At 46.1% G+C, this 15818-nt stretch overlaps 1 protein-coding gene across 1 annotated transcript in view; it reads right to left on the reverse strand.

Moving 5' to 3' along the window:
- Rbcn-3A (rabconnectin-3 alpha) overlaps nucleotides 1-15818 on the reverse strand; it is a 112108-nt gene that overhangs the window by 81383 nt on the left and 14907 nt on the right. The window contains exons 8-18 of the mRNA XM_080273149.1: nucleotides 11423-11586; nucleotides 10804-11003; nucleotides 9278-9563; nucleotides 7294-7594; nucleotides 5025-5199; nucleotides 4063-4248; nucleotides 3566-3726; nucleotides 3056-3260; nucleotides 1920-2085; nucleotides 1245-1363; nucleotides 214-390 (exon numbers count right to left, since the gene is read on the reverse strand). Of these exons, the coding sequence (XP_080129275.1) occupies nucleotides 214-390; nucleotides 1245-1363; nucleotides 1920-2085; nucleotides 3056-3260; nucleotides 3566-3726; nucleotides 4063-4248; nucleotides 5025-5199; nucleotides 7294-7594; nucleotides 9278-9563; nucleotides 10804-11003; nucleotides 11423-11586 (2140 nt within the window). The remainder of the gene's footprint in view (nucleotides 1-213; nucleotides 391-1244; nucleotides 1364-1919; nucleotides 2086-3055; nucleotides 3261-3565; nucleotides 3727-4062; nucleotides 4249-5024; nucleotides 5200-7293; nucleotides 7595-9277; nucleotides 9564-10803; nucleotides 11004-11422; nucleotides 11587-15818) is intronic.

The raw sequence follows: 15818 nt of genomic DNA on the forward strand, positions 1-15818 counted from the left end.
CATCTAATCCTGTGTTGCCCCATGAGAAGCATAGGAGCCCGGGGCTACAGAAGTTGGTCCTGACATTTAAGATGAGAGTGACTATTCTCAGCCATCCCTGAATGGCATTACGTGAGCAATAAACCCCAACCACCCCTTAACACTCCCACCTAATTCTTGGTCTTCATCTGCCGGGTCTTCCTACCCTGCTGAAATTAGCCACATGTGCCGTACCTTAGAGGTTGTGATGACGACAGGCGAGGCGTCCAGCGTTGTGGTTGTTGGTGCTGCAGGTGCTGCTGCGGTGTTGGCCAGGGGGGTGCTGCGCCCAGACTCACCCTGACCATCATCGTCGCATTTCTCATGACCGTGGTTCTCCGACGCAATTACCAACCGCCATACATGCATTACCTGACAAGATACAGTTATACCCCAGTTTAACGATGCAATTGGTAAGGTAAAACCCAAACATTAGGCGGGATATCCTATACTGGGATACTTTTAACATGTAAAGTAATGGGGAGCGTTTACCAGCCTTAGGCTTCCCCCAAAACCAAGCCCAAAACCCACCCAAATGAGCCCAAAAACAAGTATTAAGCCAACCTAAATGGCCTAACAGCTGTAAAAGAAGCTAAACTAAGCCTAACACCTGTAAATAACTCACTAAAACCAAGAAATCAAATATGAAAATCATCAAATATAAGTCTGGAAAAAATCAAGCCTAGCAAACTGTACCCCAAAATGACAATGTTCACCCCACCTATGGCTCAAGTCTAAAAACAGTTTCTAAAGCAACCTAAACACACAATCATAGTCTAAAACATCAAGATCGGTAAAAAAAAAAATTAATACCCATCGTTAAACCCGGGACTGGCCATCATTAGGCGGGGTATGGTGGTATTTCTGCCCCCATCGTTAAGCCGGGGTATTGCATCTAGGGGTATCGTATATCAAGGTATTACTGTACCTGAAACCATCATACCAAACACACTACACTGCACCATGGCCACAAACACACACACACACAATCACATACACACACACACACACACACACACACACACACACACACACACAAAATTACTGTAGCTGAAACCATTGTACCAAACACACTATACTGCACCATGGCCACCAACACACACACACACACACACACACACACAAACACATACACACACACAAAATTACTGTACCAGAAACCATTGTCCCAAACACACTATACTGCACCATGGCCACAACACACACACACACACACAGCTACTGACCGATCCAGACGGCGTTTTCTCCAGCAGGGTGATGTAAAATGGCTCCTCAAACTTGGCGGTGGAGTGGAGGTCAACCATTGGGGCGTGGGTCGGGTCAAACATGGCTCCAGTGTCTTGACCTGAGAGAGAGAGAGAGGGGGGGAGAGAGGGAGAGAGAATTAATTTGTCTTTACTGCCATCATATCTTCTTCTTTATTAATATTTATGTTAAAAGATGAGTCTGTCTTTACTTCCATGGCCTAATCTCTTTATTTATTTTTATGGTAAAGGATAAATGTGAAGCTACACGTGATGATTTTTTTTTTTTTTTTTGGCCTATCTGATGGAGAGAGGATTCCGTGGGCTTGAATGATGAGTGAACAGAGGTGTGGCCCATTGAACTGGGCAAACATGGGCAGCCCAGACGTTGCTACTCCTCACCCTGCCCTAAGGTGGGAAAGGAGGTCCGGATGATGATAAATACAAAAAGTGAACTTAGTGGATTTTAATAACTGATCGAAGAAAATATTTCTTCACGGATTACATACGTGGCTGTAAATGCAGAAGGCTGATTTTACCGGCAAGAAAAACCCCACCCACAACATACCATCCCCTCGTCTAATGCATTACATATGTGGCTGTAGATGCAACGATACTGACGTTAATGTAAAGACAGACAAAGACACCTACACATACCATCGCCGTGGCCTCGTTCGCCCCTAATGAGTCCCTCCTGGAAGACGTGTAGGAACTGCGTGTTCTGCCAGTCATTTGTGGCGTCACCGATGGCATCCAGTTCAATGACACACCCAGGCCGCGCCGTGGACTGTTCCGACACAATGTCAAAGATGTCCGACAGGTTCTGCACGGAGAGAAAATATGAGAGAAAAAATTAAATAATTGAAGTTCTTTTCACGACTCTCTTTCAATGACCTCTTGTTCCTTCCCCTGAAATTCTAAAATCAGAGGTAATAACAGACGTGCAGGCAAGGAATATTTCAGCCACAAGCAGTTTTAATAGTACAGGTGTACCCCGGGTTAACAAAACAATTGGTTATGTAAAAACCCATCACTAGGCGGGGTATCGTATCTCAGGGTAGATATAGCATGTAAAATATAGGGATGTGTTTTTAAGCCCTGAGATTCCCCCAAACCAAGTCCTAAACCCACCCAAATGGGTCCAAAAACAAGTTTCTAGTTAACCTAAACCCCCAAATTGCTTTAAAACAAGCTAAACTAGGCATAAAAGCAGTTTATAACTCACCTCAACCCAAATATATATTCTGAATATTGTCAAATATGTCTGGAAAAAAATCAAGCTTAGTAAACTGTACCTCAAAATGACAATGTTCACCCTACCTATGACTAAAAACATTGATATACGTCTAAAAACAGTTTATAAATCACCCTAAACACAAAATTAAATCTAACATACCATCAACATCGGTTAAAAAAAATATCTAAACCCATTGTTAAACTGGGGTTTGGGCATCGTTAGGCGGGGTATGGTGGTACCTCTACCCCATCGTTAAGCTGGGGTATCACACCTAAGGGTATCATGTATCAAGGTATATCTGAACTGTAGTCATGAAATTAAGTGATGTCGCAAAGTCCACTGAAGATTAATGGACTTTGTGACATAACTTCCTAGTGTGACAATATATTACATTATTACACTGTACAGTACATACTGCATTACATTCCTTGGAGCCACCCAGACACAATCCTACGAGTACCAGCCCTCAATCCATAGTTTGGGGGTTAAATCGTCAGTAACTTAACAACGGAAAACTTGAAATACGACCCAACACGTGGGGTACCCTTCAACTCACCACCTGGCCGACATTCTCCTGCAGTGATGAGTCAGTAGATAGACTAAGGGTGGACTCCATCATCATGCGCTTCTTCCTCTCGGCGGTGGAAATCTCAGCCAGCAGAGCCCTACCGTCGATCACCGCCTGGTACACCCGCAGGCACTCCCCATCAGACGCCACGAAGCAGGCCGAGGGAGAGTTGGACACGCTGCCGAGGGTCGTGCTGTGGGGAGTACAGTGGAAACTTTAACATCCTACACTTCAAGAGGTCTTCCATAATCACTGTCATCATCATCAAGCATCAAACTTTGTTCTTGGTTGGTCTGATTTCTTTACTCCTGGGCTTAACATTAAGGGTTGTTTTGAGAGATGACAATTATCCTAACTTACCATAAAATTTGTGTGACACTCCTTCTCGCAAATTCTTTGTTGTACCAAAAAAATCCCACTCATGTGAGGTAGGTCACAACCCATGAGACCCACCTCATAATGCAATGTACCAGTTCAGCTGCCTTGCCATGGTCTCACCTGGGGAGCAGTGTTGGTATCCAGGCAGCGTTGGAGAAGGCAGACACTTGTGGTGAGTTGATCCTGGCCAGCTCCGTCACACCACCAGACTTGCTCAGCGGACCAACAGGGTCAACGCGCCACAGGATTAGTTCACTGCACCAGTCCTTGTACGTGGTGTCCTGGTGAAACACTTGACAAATTAATGCCGTTTTCATGAAAAAATAAAAAGTGAAACCAAAGGCAGAGGGCCTGAAAACCTGTCTGTTTTAAAGAAGCCATGGTCTAACCACGGGTATGGGCGTAGGTGGCTTTGTGGAGAGTAATGTAAGAGGTACACATGGAAACTGTGCTGGAGTGGAGCAGAAATAAGTTAATGTATTAGCTGGGGTGTTTGTATGACATGTCAGTGAACTCTGTGGAAAGTGAGTTAGGTAAGGTTTAAAGAATATCAAATCATCAAACTGTTCCATGGCCAAGCTTGGAAATTACTGTACTCTGCCATCACACATTCGCACCTGAATACAAATCAGTGGGGTGTCATCTGGTGCGGTGGTGGCGGTGGCGGTGGATGGTGCAGGTGATGCCTCCCGCTTGTTGTGGTGTGAGGTGGACAGCAGCAGTGGCAGAACAGGGTGGCACTTGATGTCATTTAGCTGGAAGCGGTGGCCACACACTCGGGTGAAGTGGGAGATGTTTAGAACCTGTTCAGGGTATACAGGGAAAAATTAATTACTTCACACAGCAGCATTATTTATTATTAACATTATGGCAGGTGTGAGTGGCTGTAACATTTTGACTCTAACATGGTGTAAAGTAAACTGCCATCTCTTTAGCTTGAATTAAATGATGTAACAATATATTATGATGAATGAGTGAGTGAAAAACAATATATTAACACTAGAACATGAAGCCAGTCACAAAGAAGTGTTATGGAAAGGCTCTTCAGCTACAACTTTTTTTTTTCTGCCCCTGCACTACATGAAATTAGCTACAAAAGTATGAAAATCCAGGCCAAGTTAGAGTGAAAAGATTATAGTCACTGTTGCCTTAAATGTCAGGGTGGGTAGTCTGCCCTGAGCCACAACTGCCTGATAGATGGACAGATTTTAAAAACAATTTGAAGAAAGTTGTATGCAAACATCCCATTTTTGCCACACCCACATGGGCTGCCAAATCCAGTGTGTGGCCCTGTGTCAGTCAGTCACCAGTCACTCACTAAGTCATCGTACTGTTTGGAAAGATGCAACCAGCAAGCTGCAATTGTACAGTTTTATGAGCACCACAACAACAGTTGGGGGTGTTGAGGGGTGTGGGGTGCTGGTGATGTCTAAAAGATGCATCTGAAGGCCATTTTATGATGTGCTGGGGTGGGGAATATGGCATGGTGGGTGCAGCTACCAAATGTTTCCTTTGTCTTATAGCCAATTTTGAAACCCAAGGAACAATTAAATAAGTCTGGCTTTGTTGTTGCTCTCACCTGTGTGAATCGGGAGCCCTCGGCCACAGTGAGGTGCCAGAGGTTGAGTGATCCGTTGCTGTGTTTGGTTGTCATGGATATGATGGGTGACGGCGCCGCTGTCGTCATACTGGCATCTTTGTCGTCACCCCCCACCAGCGTCAGGTTGCTCTTGCTCTTGTTACGACCACTCCGCCTTACAAATAATTGGTGACATTAGCTATATACACAACTTATTAATTTACATCTTTAGACAGCAATTTATATATTCAGACAGCAATGTACATCTTTAGATAGCAATTAACATCTTTAGACAGCAATTAACGCTTTTAGACAGCAATTTATATCTTAGAAGAGAGCAATTTACACCTTTAGACAGCAATTTACATCTTTAGACAGCACGATGATACTTTGGAATTATAATGTGGCTAGTGTTAGATGATTTTACTCACCTGAAAGACACCCTTGCCCTCAAAAAGGTTAGAAAGCTGTTTTATTTCACACAGTTTCTTTATCATCCCTTTACCCACCACAAGTTTCTTTATCATCCCTTTACCTACCATAAGTTTCTATGGTGATGGTCTTTGAGAGAGGTGAAGTCACTGAATGTACAGCGAGGTTGGATGGTGAGGAATTGGAAAATGTGAGTACGTTTAAGTACTTGGGTAGTGTGATGAGTAAGGATGGAGGTTTGGAGGGTGAAGTGCTTGAAAGGGTACAGCAGGGAAGAAAGGTTGCTGGTTCTTTGAAAGCAGTGATAAGAAACAGGGAAGTGAGCATGGAAGTGAAAAAGTTACTATGACAGTATTGTGATACCAACTCTAACGTACGGAAGTGAAGCTTGGATGTTGTTGGAAGGACACAAGTCAAGAGTGAGAGCAGTGGAAATGAGTTATTTAAGAGGAGCCTGTGGAGTCACATGGAGAGACAGGCTGACGAATGAGGATATAAAGGAGCGTTGTGGTGTGGATGTGGATGTGATAGGAAGCGTTATGAGAAACACACTGAGGTGGTTTGGCCATGTGGAGAGGATGGAGGGTGAAAGACTGACGAAGAGAGTGTATGTGAGTGAGGTGGAGGGGGGAAGAGGGAGGGGGAGGCCGAGGATGAGATGGAGGGATGGGGTGGAGAGGTATATGAGAGAGGGGGGTGTGAGTTGGGAGCAGGGCAGTGAAATGACGGGGGACAGGGCGACTTGGAGGCGATTTGTTTGTGGCCACCCCAAACGGGATTGAGGCGTCTGGCAATAGATAGATAGATAGATAGAAGTTTCTATTTCTTTATCATCCCTTTACCCACCACACGTTTCTGTGTATCATCCCTTTACCCACCACACGTTTCCGTGTATCATCCCTTTACCCACCACACGTTTCTGTGTATCATCCCTTTACCCACCACAGGCTTCATTTGACTTAGCTAATACAATTCCACGTCTATCCACCACCTCATGAGCTGACATCCATCACTTATAATAGATGAACAAGTTTAGAATTAGAGGGATGAGGCCAAGGATGAGATGCAGGGATGAAGTGGAGAGGTAGACAGGATGGAGAGTGAAAGACTGATGAGGAGAGGGTATGTGAGTGAGGTGCAGGGGGAGAGAGGGAGGGGGAGGCCAAGGATGAGATGGAGGGATGGCGTGGAGAGGTATATGAGAGAGGGGGGTGTGAGCTGGGACCAGGGCAGTGAAATGGCAGGGGACAGGGCGACATGGGGGCAATTTGTTTGTGGCCACCCCTTACAGGATTAAGGCATCTGGCAATAGATAGATAGATAATGGGACAGGGCGACATGGAGGCAATTTGTTTGTGGCCACCCCTTACAGGATTAAGGCGTCTGGCAATAGATAGACAGACAGAAACAAATAAATGTCTGTTCACAGGAAAGGCCACTATGTTCACTGCCTGTTCATCTGTCCTTAAATGTTGTACACAACGTTAGCCGGCCTCTGGATCATTACACCACACAAGAAGTAATATATAGTTGTACTGAGAGGTATATGAGGGAGGGGGGAGTGAGTTGGGGGGAGGGCAGTCAAATGGTAGGTGACAGAGTGACTTGGAGGCGTTTTGTCTGCGGCCACCCTTTGCAGGATAAGGGCGTCGGGCTATAGATAGATTGGTAGATTGAGTGGTATATGAAGGGAAGGGTAAGCTGGGGGGAGGGCAGTCAAGAGGTGGGTGACAGAGCGACTTGGAGGCGTTTTGTCTGCGGCCACCCTTCGCAGGATTAAGGCATCGGGCTATAGATAGATGGACAGATAGATAGACTTAAATATTGCCGTACTTACAATTCTTCTTCATGGGCCATCTCCAGCTTGAGTAGGTGTTTGAGGAACGATGGCGTGGTACCGTTGTAGATGGCCAAGTTCGGGGACATGGTCATGGCGTCACCCAGGGGCAGGGCGTTGGGTATCCTGGCACTGAACGACACCTGTGCCTGCCTGAACGAGCCTGGGTAGTCGTCCAGGAAGTCCAGCATCCAAACCAGCAGGCTGCCGTCCACCGGGTGTATGGAGAACAGCACGTCCGAGGTCTGGTGCCAGTCTCGCAGCAGTGTCTCAATCCTACGGTCAAGGGCGTCACCAAGCGCTGCAAAGACAGTATCGTAATTAGGTAAGGGACGCTGCCACCCCTCACCCTGCCCATTGCTACTCCCCACCCTGCCCATTGCTACCCCTCACCCTGCCCATTGCTACTCTCCACCCTGCCCATTGCTACCCCTCACCCTGCCCATTGCTACTCTCCACCCTGCCCATTGCTACCCCTCACCCTGCCCACTGCTACTCTCCACCCTGCCCATTGCTACCCCTCACCCTGCCCATTGCTACTCTCCACCCTGCCCATTGCTACCCCTCACCCTGCCCATTGCTACTCTCCACCCTGCCCATTGCTACCCCTCACCCTGCCCATTGCTACTCTCCACCCTGCCCATTGCTACTCCCCACCCTGCCCATTGCTACTCCCCACCCTGCCTGTTGCTACTCCCCACCCTGCCTGTTGCTACTCCCCACCCTGCCTGTTGCTACCCCTCACCCTGCCCATTGCTACCCCTCACCCTGCCTGTTGCTACTCCCCACCCTGCCCATTGCTACCCCTCACCCTGCCCATTGCTACCCCTCACCCTGCCTGTTGCTACTCCCCACCCTGCCTGTTGCTACCCCTCACCCTGCCCATTGCTACTCCCCACCCTGCCTGTTGCTACTCCCCACCCTGCCTGTTGCTACTCCCCACCCTGCCTGTTGCTACTCCCCACCCTGCCTGTTGCTACTCCCCACCCTGCCTGTTGCTACTCCCCACCCTGCCCATTGCTACTCCCCACCCTGCCTGTTGCTACCCCTCACCCTGCCTGTTGCTACTCCTCACCCTGCCCATTGCTACTCCCCACCCTGCCTGTTGCTACCCCTCACCCTGCCCTGGGGTGGGAAAGGAGGTCCGGATGATGAAGTAAGTGTTAAGTTTATTCAGTAGCTACACAAAAAAGATTACTATGAAAAATGAAAGTAGGCAGAAACAGTACAAAATAATGGTAATACACCTTGAGATAGTCCAGTACACAACCCTCCCTTGAATGGTTACACACAAACAAATCATCATCATCATTATCATCATCATCACCATCCTGCATTTTCTTCCCACCTGCAGGCAAGGTGTGCTAGGGTCCAGAAGGCAATGAAAACGAAAAAATAGAAACTGACAAAACTAATCAGCATGTCCAATGGAGTGGGCCACATACTAATTCACTCACCATTCCAAGTTCCTGGAATCCTGATTCCACATTAAGAATAAACCCTGCATTTCCATGAGTCCCAGAGAAGCACAAAGAGGAGGGATGTGTGAATGTTGGGGGTAGGGTTGCGAGAGGCAGGCCTAAAAAAAGAGACCTGGCACAAGGTCACAGGGATTGGGGAACGAAGAGGAAGGCTGCCAGAGATTGAGCAGCATGGAAAGCTGTAATTGGGTGACCAAGGTGACACATGGAAGAATGTTGGAGCATTTATAAATGACACAATATGAATTTTTAGAAAGTACAGTATGTGAAAGTCAGTTGTCTGTAAACTGACCCTACTGTGGCTGTGACAGTCATGATATTGGTGGCAACTGTGGTGGAGGAAGTAATGGCATTCAGTGGCCGGTGTGAGCAGACTGAGGCATGAGAAAAGCTACAGAAGGACAATAGCCTGAGCCAAGTTAAGGTGAAAGGACTATAGTATGAGCAGAAGAAAAGCTGTAATGGACAAAAGCCTGTGCCACGTTAAGATAAAAGGACTATACCTGTAGTTGTAGCGGTTGTGACATCAGTGGCAATTGACGTGGAGGAGGTGGCGGCGCTGAGGGGCTGGTGTGAGCGTACCGATGCTGAGTGCTGGCTGGTGGGGTCGTCGTCCTCGGTGCTGCGGGTCCTGCCCATCATGTGTGAGGGTGTGCGGGACCCCAGGCGCGACGGGGGTGCTGGCGGGGCAGCGGCGGGGCGGCCACGGGGGTCCTCGGGGTCGCTCACCTCCGAGTGCCGGTCGGGGTCCAGCAGCCCTGTCTCTTTCTCCATGGCCCGACGGCTGATCTGTGATAAGGACGGGAAATTACTTATCAACATATCACTGTTATTATTACCACTATCATCATTATTATTACCTTCACTGGCATTACTATCATCATTAATGTAACCATCATCATTGTCATCATCACCAGCATCATCATCATCACCATCATCATCATCATCACCATCATCAATCATCATCATCATCATCATCACCAACATCACCATCATCATCATCATCACCATCATCACTGTCATCATCACCATCATCATCATTGATCATCATCATCATCACCATCATCATCAATCATCAACATCATCATCATCAATCATCATCATCATCACCACCACCATCATCATCATCACCACCATCATCACCATCATCATCAATCATCAACATCATCACCACCAACATCATCACCACCACCATCATCATCACCATCACGAACATCATCAATCATCAACATCATCACCACCACCAGCATCATCATCATCACCATCATCATCAAACATCAACATCATCACCATCACCATCATCATCATCACCATCATCATCATCACCAGCATCATCATCATACATCCCAGCACACACAAACATAAAATTAACACCACACTTATAAGGAATCATTGTTACTGTTATTATCAGAGCAAAAAGAAAATGAGAAAGGGGGAGAAGGTGAAGGAGAATGAGAGGGAGGGAGTAGGAGAGAAAGAAGAGAGTGCTGACAACAAAGAGGGAGAGGGAGAGGGATGAGAGGGAGAGGGAGGGAGAGAGGGAGGGATGAGAGGGAGAGAGATGAGAGGGAGAGGGATGAGAGGGAGAGGGAGAGAGAGGAGAGGGAAAGGGATGAGAGGGAGAGGGATGAGAAGGAGAGGGAGAGAGAGGAGAGGGAGAGGGATGAGAGGGAGAGAGAGAGAGGAGAGGAGAGGAGAGGAGAGGAGAGGAAAAGGGAGAGGACAAAGGAGAGGTAGAGGGAGAGATGAGACAGGGAAAGGGAAGGGGGAGAGGGAGAGGGAGAGAGAGGAGAGGGAAAGGGATGAGAGGGAGAGGGATGAGAAGGAGAGGGAGAGAGAGGAGAGGGAGAGGGATGAGAGGGAGAGAGAGAGAGGAGAGGAGAGGAGAGGAGAGGAGAGGAAAAGGGAGAGGACAAAGGAGAGGTAGAGGGAGAGATGAGACAGGGAAAGGGAAGGGGGAGAAAAGACAAGGGAAGAGAAGGAAAGGAGACATATGAGAAAAGGAGAAAAAAACAAACGTCCACCTGACCTCGAGCAAAATGTTTTCGGCCTCTGCGGTGAAGTGCATCTCCTTGTTGTTGAGCCAGTGGACGACAAAGCTCTGCTCGGCCTCCCCCGTCCCACTGCCCCCGCCCCCGACCACACCCCCCGCCCCGGCCCCGCTGATGCTGGGGACGAGGGGGATGTCTGTCTCAGCGTTGATGGATGCCGCTAAGTGGAACTGGAAGCCTAGGGTCGGATATAAATAAATGGTTTACCACACATGCAGTACACACAGCAGCCATCCAGCTACAAATTCTCAACCCTTTCCTGTCCAGCTCTCAATTGCAAGAGTCAGCTGGTGCTCTCAGTCTTTCTTTCATGCATGCAAATGGTCAAATCTGGAACTGTCTTCCTCAATCTGTATTTCCCAGGGGTTTAGATCTTTAGTCATTTAAAATGCATTTTAAATGACTTAAAATCTAAGTCCCTGGGCATTTAGACAAGAAAAAATCTTGAATTTGAATTTTTTTTTTTTTTAAGCACATTCTGCAAGACCTAAGACTTTTTTCTTAAAAAACACAGTATAATAAATACATATTAAATAAACTAAAGACAGATTAAAAGATACAGAGAGAGAGAGAGAGAGATATGGCAAGTCAACCCACCTGGCGTGATGCCCATGGCGTGGATGCCGTACATGTGGAAGTCATGCACTGAATACGACGACGGCAGGGTGGGTAGTGGCCGTGATGCCGACCCCATACCACCCGAACCAACAGCGCCGCCACCACACCCTGACTTGATGTGGCGACGCATCTGGAAACACGCTCTGCACGGATGAAGAATAAATATAAGATTTAGAGGGGATGGGGAGTAAGAGACTAACAAGGAGAGTGTATGAGTGAGGTGGAGGGGGAGACCAAGGACTGAGATGGAGGGATGGAGAGAGACTAACAAGAAGAGTGTAGTGAGTGAGGTGGAGGGGGAGACCAAGGATGAGATGGAGGGATGAAGAGTGAGACTAATAAGGAGAGTGTATGAGTGACCACCCCTTACACAATTAAGGCTTCTGGCTATACACAGAGATAGACAGACAGACAGACAGACAGACAGATAGATAGACAGATAGATAGATAGATAGATAGACAGATAGATAGATAGATAGGCAGATAAACAGATAAACTTGGATCAGGTGAATGGATGAGAGAAATACACTAAGATGGTGTGATCAAACATAATGAACGGACACAGACAAGGTGCCAAAGAAAGTGTTATAAAGAGAGGGTAATATTGGACAAGATTTACCATTTACACTGTGCAAGAAGAGAGGGAAGCAGCATAAGACAGAAGGAAGATTTACCATTTACACTGTGGAAGAAGAGAGTGGAGCAGCATAAGACAGAAGGAAGATTTACCATTTACACTGTGGAAGAAGAGAGTGGAGCTGCATAAGACAGAAGGAAGATTTACCATTTACACTGTGGAAGAAGAGAGGGAAGCAGCATAAGACAGAAGGAAGATTTACCATTTACACTGTGGAAGAAGAGAGTGGAGCAGCATAAGACAGAAGGAAGATTTACCATTTACACTGTGGAAGAAGAGAGTGGAGCTGCATAAGACAGAAGGAAGATTTACCATTTACACTGTGGAAGAAGAGAGTGGAGCAGCATAAGACAGAAGGAAGATTTACCATTTACACTGTGGAAGAAGAGAGTGGAGCAGCATAAGACAGAAGGAAGATTTACCATTTACACTGTGGAAGAAGAGAGTGGAGCAGCATAAGACAGAAGGAAGATTTACCATTTACACCGTGGAAGAAGAGAGTGGAGCTGCATAAGACAGAAGGAAGATTTACCATTTACACTGTGGAAGAAGAGAGTGGAGCAGCATAAGACAGAAGGAAGATTTACCATTTACACTGTGGAAGAAGAGAGTGGAGCTGCATAAGACAGAAGGAAGATTTACCATTTACACTGTGGAAGAAGAGAGGGAAGCAGCATAAGACAGAAGGAAGATTTACCATTTACACTGTGGAAGAAGAGAGTGGAGCAGCATAAGACAGAAGGAAGATTTACCATTTACACTGTGGAAGAAGAGAGTGGAGCTGCATAAGACAGAAGGAAGATTTACCATTTACACTGTGGAAGAAGAGAGTGGAGCTGCATAAGACAGAAGGAAGATTTACCATTTACACTGTGGAAGAAGAGAGTGGAGCAGCATAAGACAGAAGGAAGATTTACCATTTACACTGTGGAAGAAGAGAGTGGAGCAGCATAAGACAGAAGGAAGATTTACCATTTACACTGTGGAAGAAGAGAGTGGAGCTGCATAAGACAGAAGGAAGATTTACCATTTACACTGTGGAAGAAGAGAGTGGAGCTGCATAAGACAGAAGGAAGATTTACCATTTACACTGTGGAAGAAGAGAGTGGAGCTGCATAAGACAGAAGGAAGATTTACCATTTACACCATGGAAGAAGAGAGTGGAGCAGCATAAGACAGAAGGAAGATTTACCATTTACACTGTGGAAGAAGAGAGTGGAGCAGCATAAGACAGAAGGAAGATTTACCATTTACACTGTGGAAGAAGAGAGTGGAGCTGCATAAGACAGAAGGAAGATTTACCATTTACACTGTGGAAGAAGAGAGTGGAGCTGCATAAGACAGAAGGAAGATTTACCATTTACACTGTGGAAGAAGAGAGTGGAGCAGCATAAGACAGAAGGAAGATTTACCATTTACACTGTGGAAGAAGAGAGTGGAGCAGCATAAGACAGAAGGAAGATTTACCATTTACACTGTGGAAGAAGAGAGTGGAGCAGCATAAGACAGAAGGAAGATTTACCATTTACACTGTGGAAGAAGAGAGTGGAGCTGCATAAGACAGAAGGAAGATTTACCATTTACACTGTGGAAGAAGAGAGTGGAGCAGCATAAGACAGAAGGAAGATTTACCATTTACACTGTGGAAGAAGAGAGTGGAGCTGCATAAGACAGAAGGAAGATTTACCATTTACACTGTGGAAGAAGAGAGTGGAGCAGCATAAGACAGAAGGAAGATTTACCATTTACACTGTGGAAGAAGAGAGTGGAGCTGCATAAGACAGAAGGAAGATTTACCATTTACACTGTGGAAGAAGAGAGTGGAGCTGCATAAGACAGAAGGAAGATTTACCATTTACACTGTGGAAGAAGAGAGTGGAGCTGCATAAGACAGAAGGAAGATTTACCATTTACACTGTGGAAGAAGAGAGTGGAGCTGCATAAGACAGAAGGAAGATTTACCATTTACACTGTGGAAGAAGAGAGTGGAGCAGCATAAGACAGAAGGAAGATTTACCATTTACACCATGGAAGAAGAGAGTGGAGCTGCATAAGACAGAAGGAAGATTTACCATTTACACCATGGAAGAAGAGAGTGGAGCAGCATAAGACAGAAGGAAGATTTACCATTTACACTGTGGAAGAAGAGAGTGGAGCTGCATAAGACAGAAGGAAGATTTACCATTTACACTGTGGAAGAAGAGAGTGGAGCTGCATAAGACAGAAGGAAGATTTACCATTTACACCATGGAAGAAGAGAGTGGAGCAGCATAAGACAGAAGGAAGATTTACCATTTACACTGTGGAAGAAGAGAGTGGAGCAGCATAAGACAGAAGGAAGATTTACCATTTACACTGTGGAAGAAGAGAGTGGAGCAGCATAAGACAGAAGGAAGATTTACCATTTACACTGTGGAAGAAGAGAGTGGAGCTGCATAAGACAGAAGGAAGATTTACCATTTACACTGTGGAAGAAGAGAGTGGAGCAGCATAAGACAGAAGGAAGATTTACCATTTACACCGTGGAAGAAGAGAGTGGAGCTGCATAAGACAGAAGGAAGATTTACCATTTACACTGTGGAAGAAGAGAGTGGAGCAGCATAAGACAGAAGGAAGATTTACCATTTACACCGTGGAAGAAGAGAGTGGAGCTGCATAAGACAGAAGGAAGATTTACCATTTACACTGTGGAAGAAGAGAGTGGAGCTGCATAAGACAGAAGGAAGATTTACCATTTACACTGTGGAAGAAGAGAGTGGAGCTGCATAAGACAGAAGGAAGATTTACCATTTACACTGTGGAAGAAGAGAGTGGAGCAGCATAAGACAGAAGGAAGATTTACCATTTACACCGTGGAAGAAGAGAGTGGAGCTGCATAAGACAGAAGGAAGATTTACCATTTACACTGTGGAAGAAGAGAGTGGAGCAGCATAAGACAGAAGGAAGATTTACCATTTACACTGTGGAAGAAGAGAGTGGAGCTGCATAAGACAGAAGGAAGATTTACCATTTACACCGTGGAAGAAGAGAGTGGAGCTGCATAAGACAGAAGGAAGATTTACCATTTACACTGTGGAAGAAGAGAGTGGAGCAGCATAAGACAGAAGGAAGATTTACCATTTACACCGTGGAAGAAGAGAGTGGAGCAGCATAAGACAGAAGGAAGATTTACCATTTACACTGTGGAAGAAGAGAGTGGAGCTGCATAAGACAGAAGGAAGATTTACCATTTACACTGTGGAAGAAGAGAGTGGAGCTGCAGAAGACAGAAGGAAGATTTACCATTTACACTGTGGAAGAAGAGAGTGGAGCAGCATAAGACAGAAGGAAGATTTACCATTTACACCGTGGAAGAAGAGAGTGAAGCAGCTTAAGACAGAAGGAAGATTTACCATTTACACCGTGGAAGAAGAGAGTGGAGCTGCATAAGACAGAAGGAAGATTTACCATTTACACTGTGGAAGAAGAGAGTGGAGCAGCATAAGACAGAAGGAAGATTTACCATTTACACCGTGGAAGAAGAGAGTGGAGCTGCATAAGACAGAAGGAAGATTTACCATTTACACCGTGGAAGAAGAGAGTGGAGCAGTAGAAGGTGCGACAGAAGGAAGAGGACGACTGAGAGGGTAAGAGAGAAATGTGAGGAGAAAGGAGTTTCGAGGTAATTCTGTTGAGGCCCTCTCCTGTCAGGGGGCTTGCAGGGAGAAATATGCATCAAAAATAAGGATGTCTCTCTCA

Source organism: Coenobita brevimanus, chromosome 53 (genome assembly GCF_032717465.1).
Source record: "Coenobita brevimanus isolate Jiangsu-jjx chromosome 53, ASM3271746v2, whole genome shotgun sequence".
In the NCBI taxonomy this organism is placed as follows: domain Eukaryota; kingdom Metazoa; phylum Arthropoda; class Malacostraca; order Decapoda; family Coenobitidae; genus Coenobita; species Coenobita brevimanus.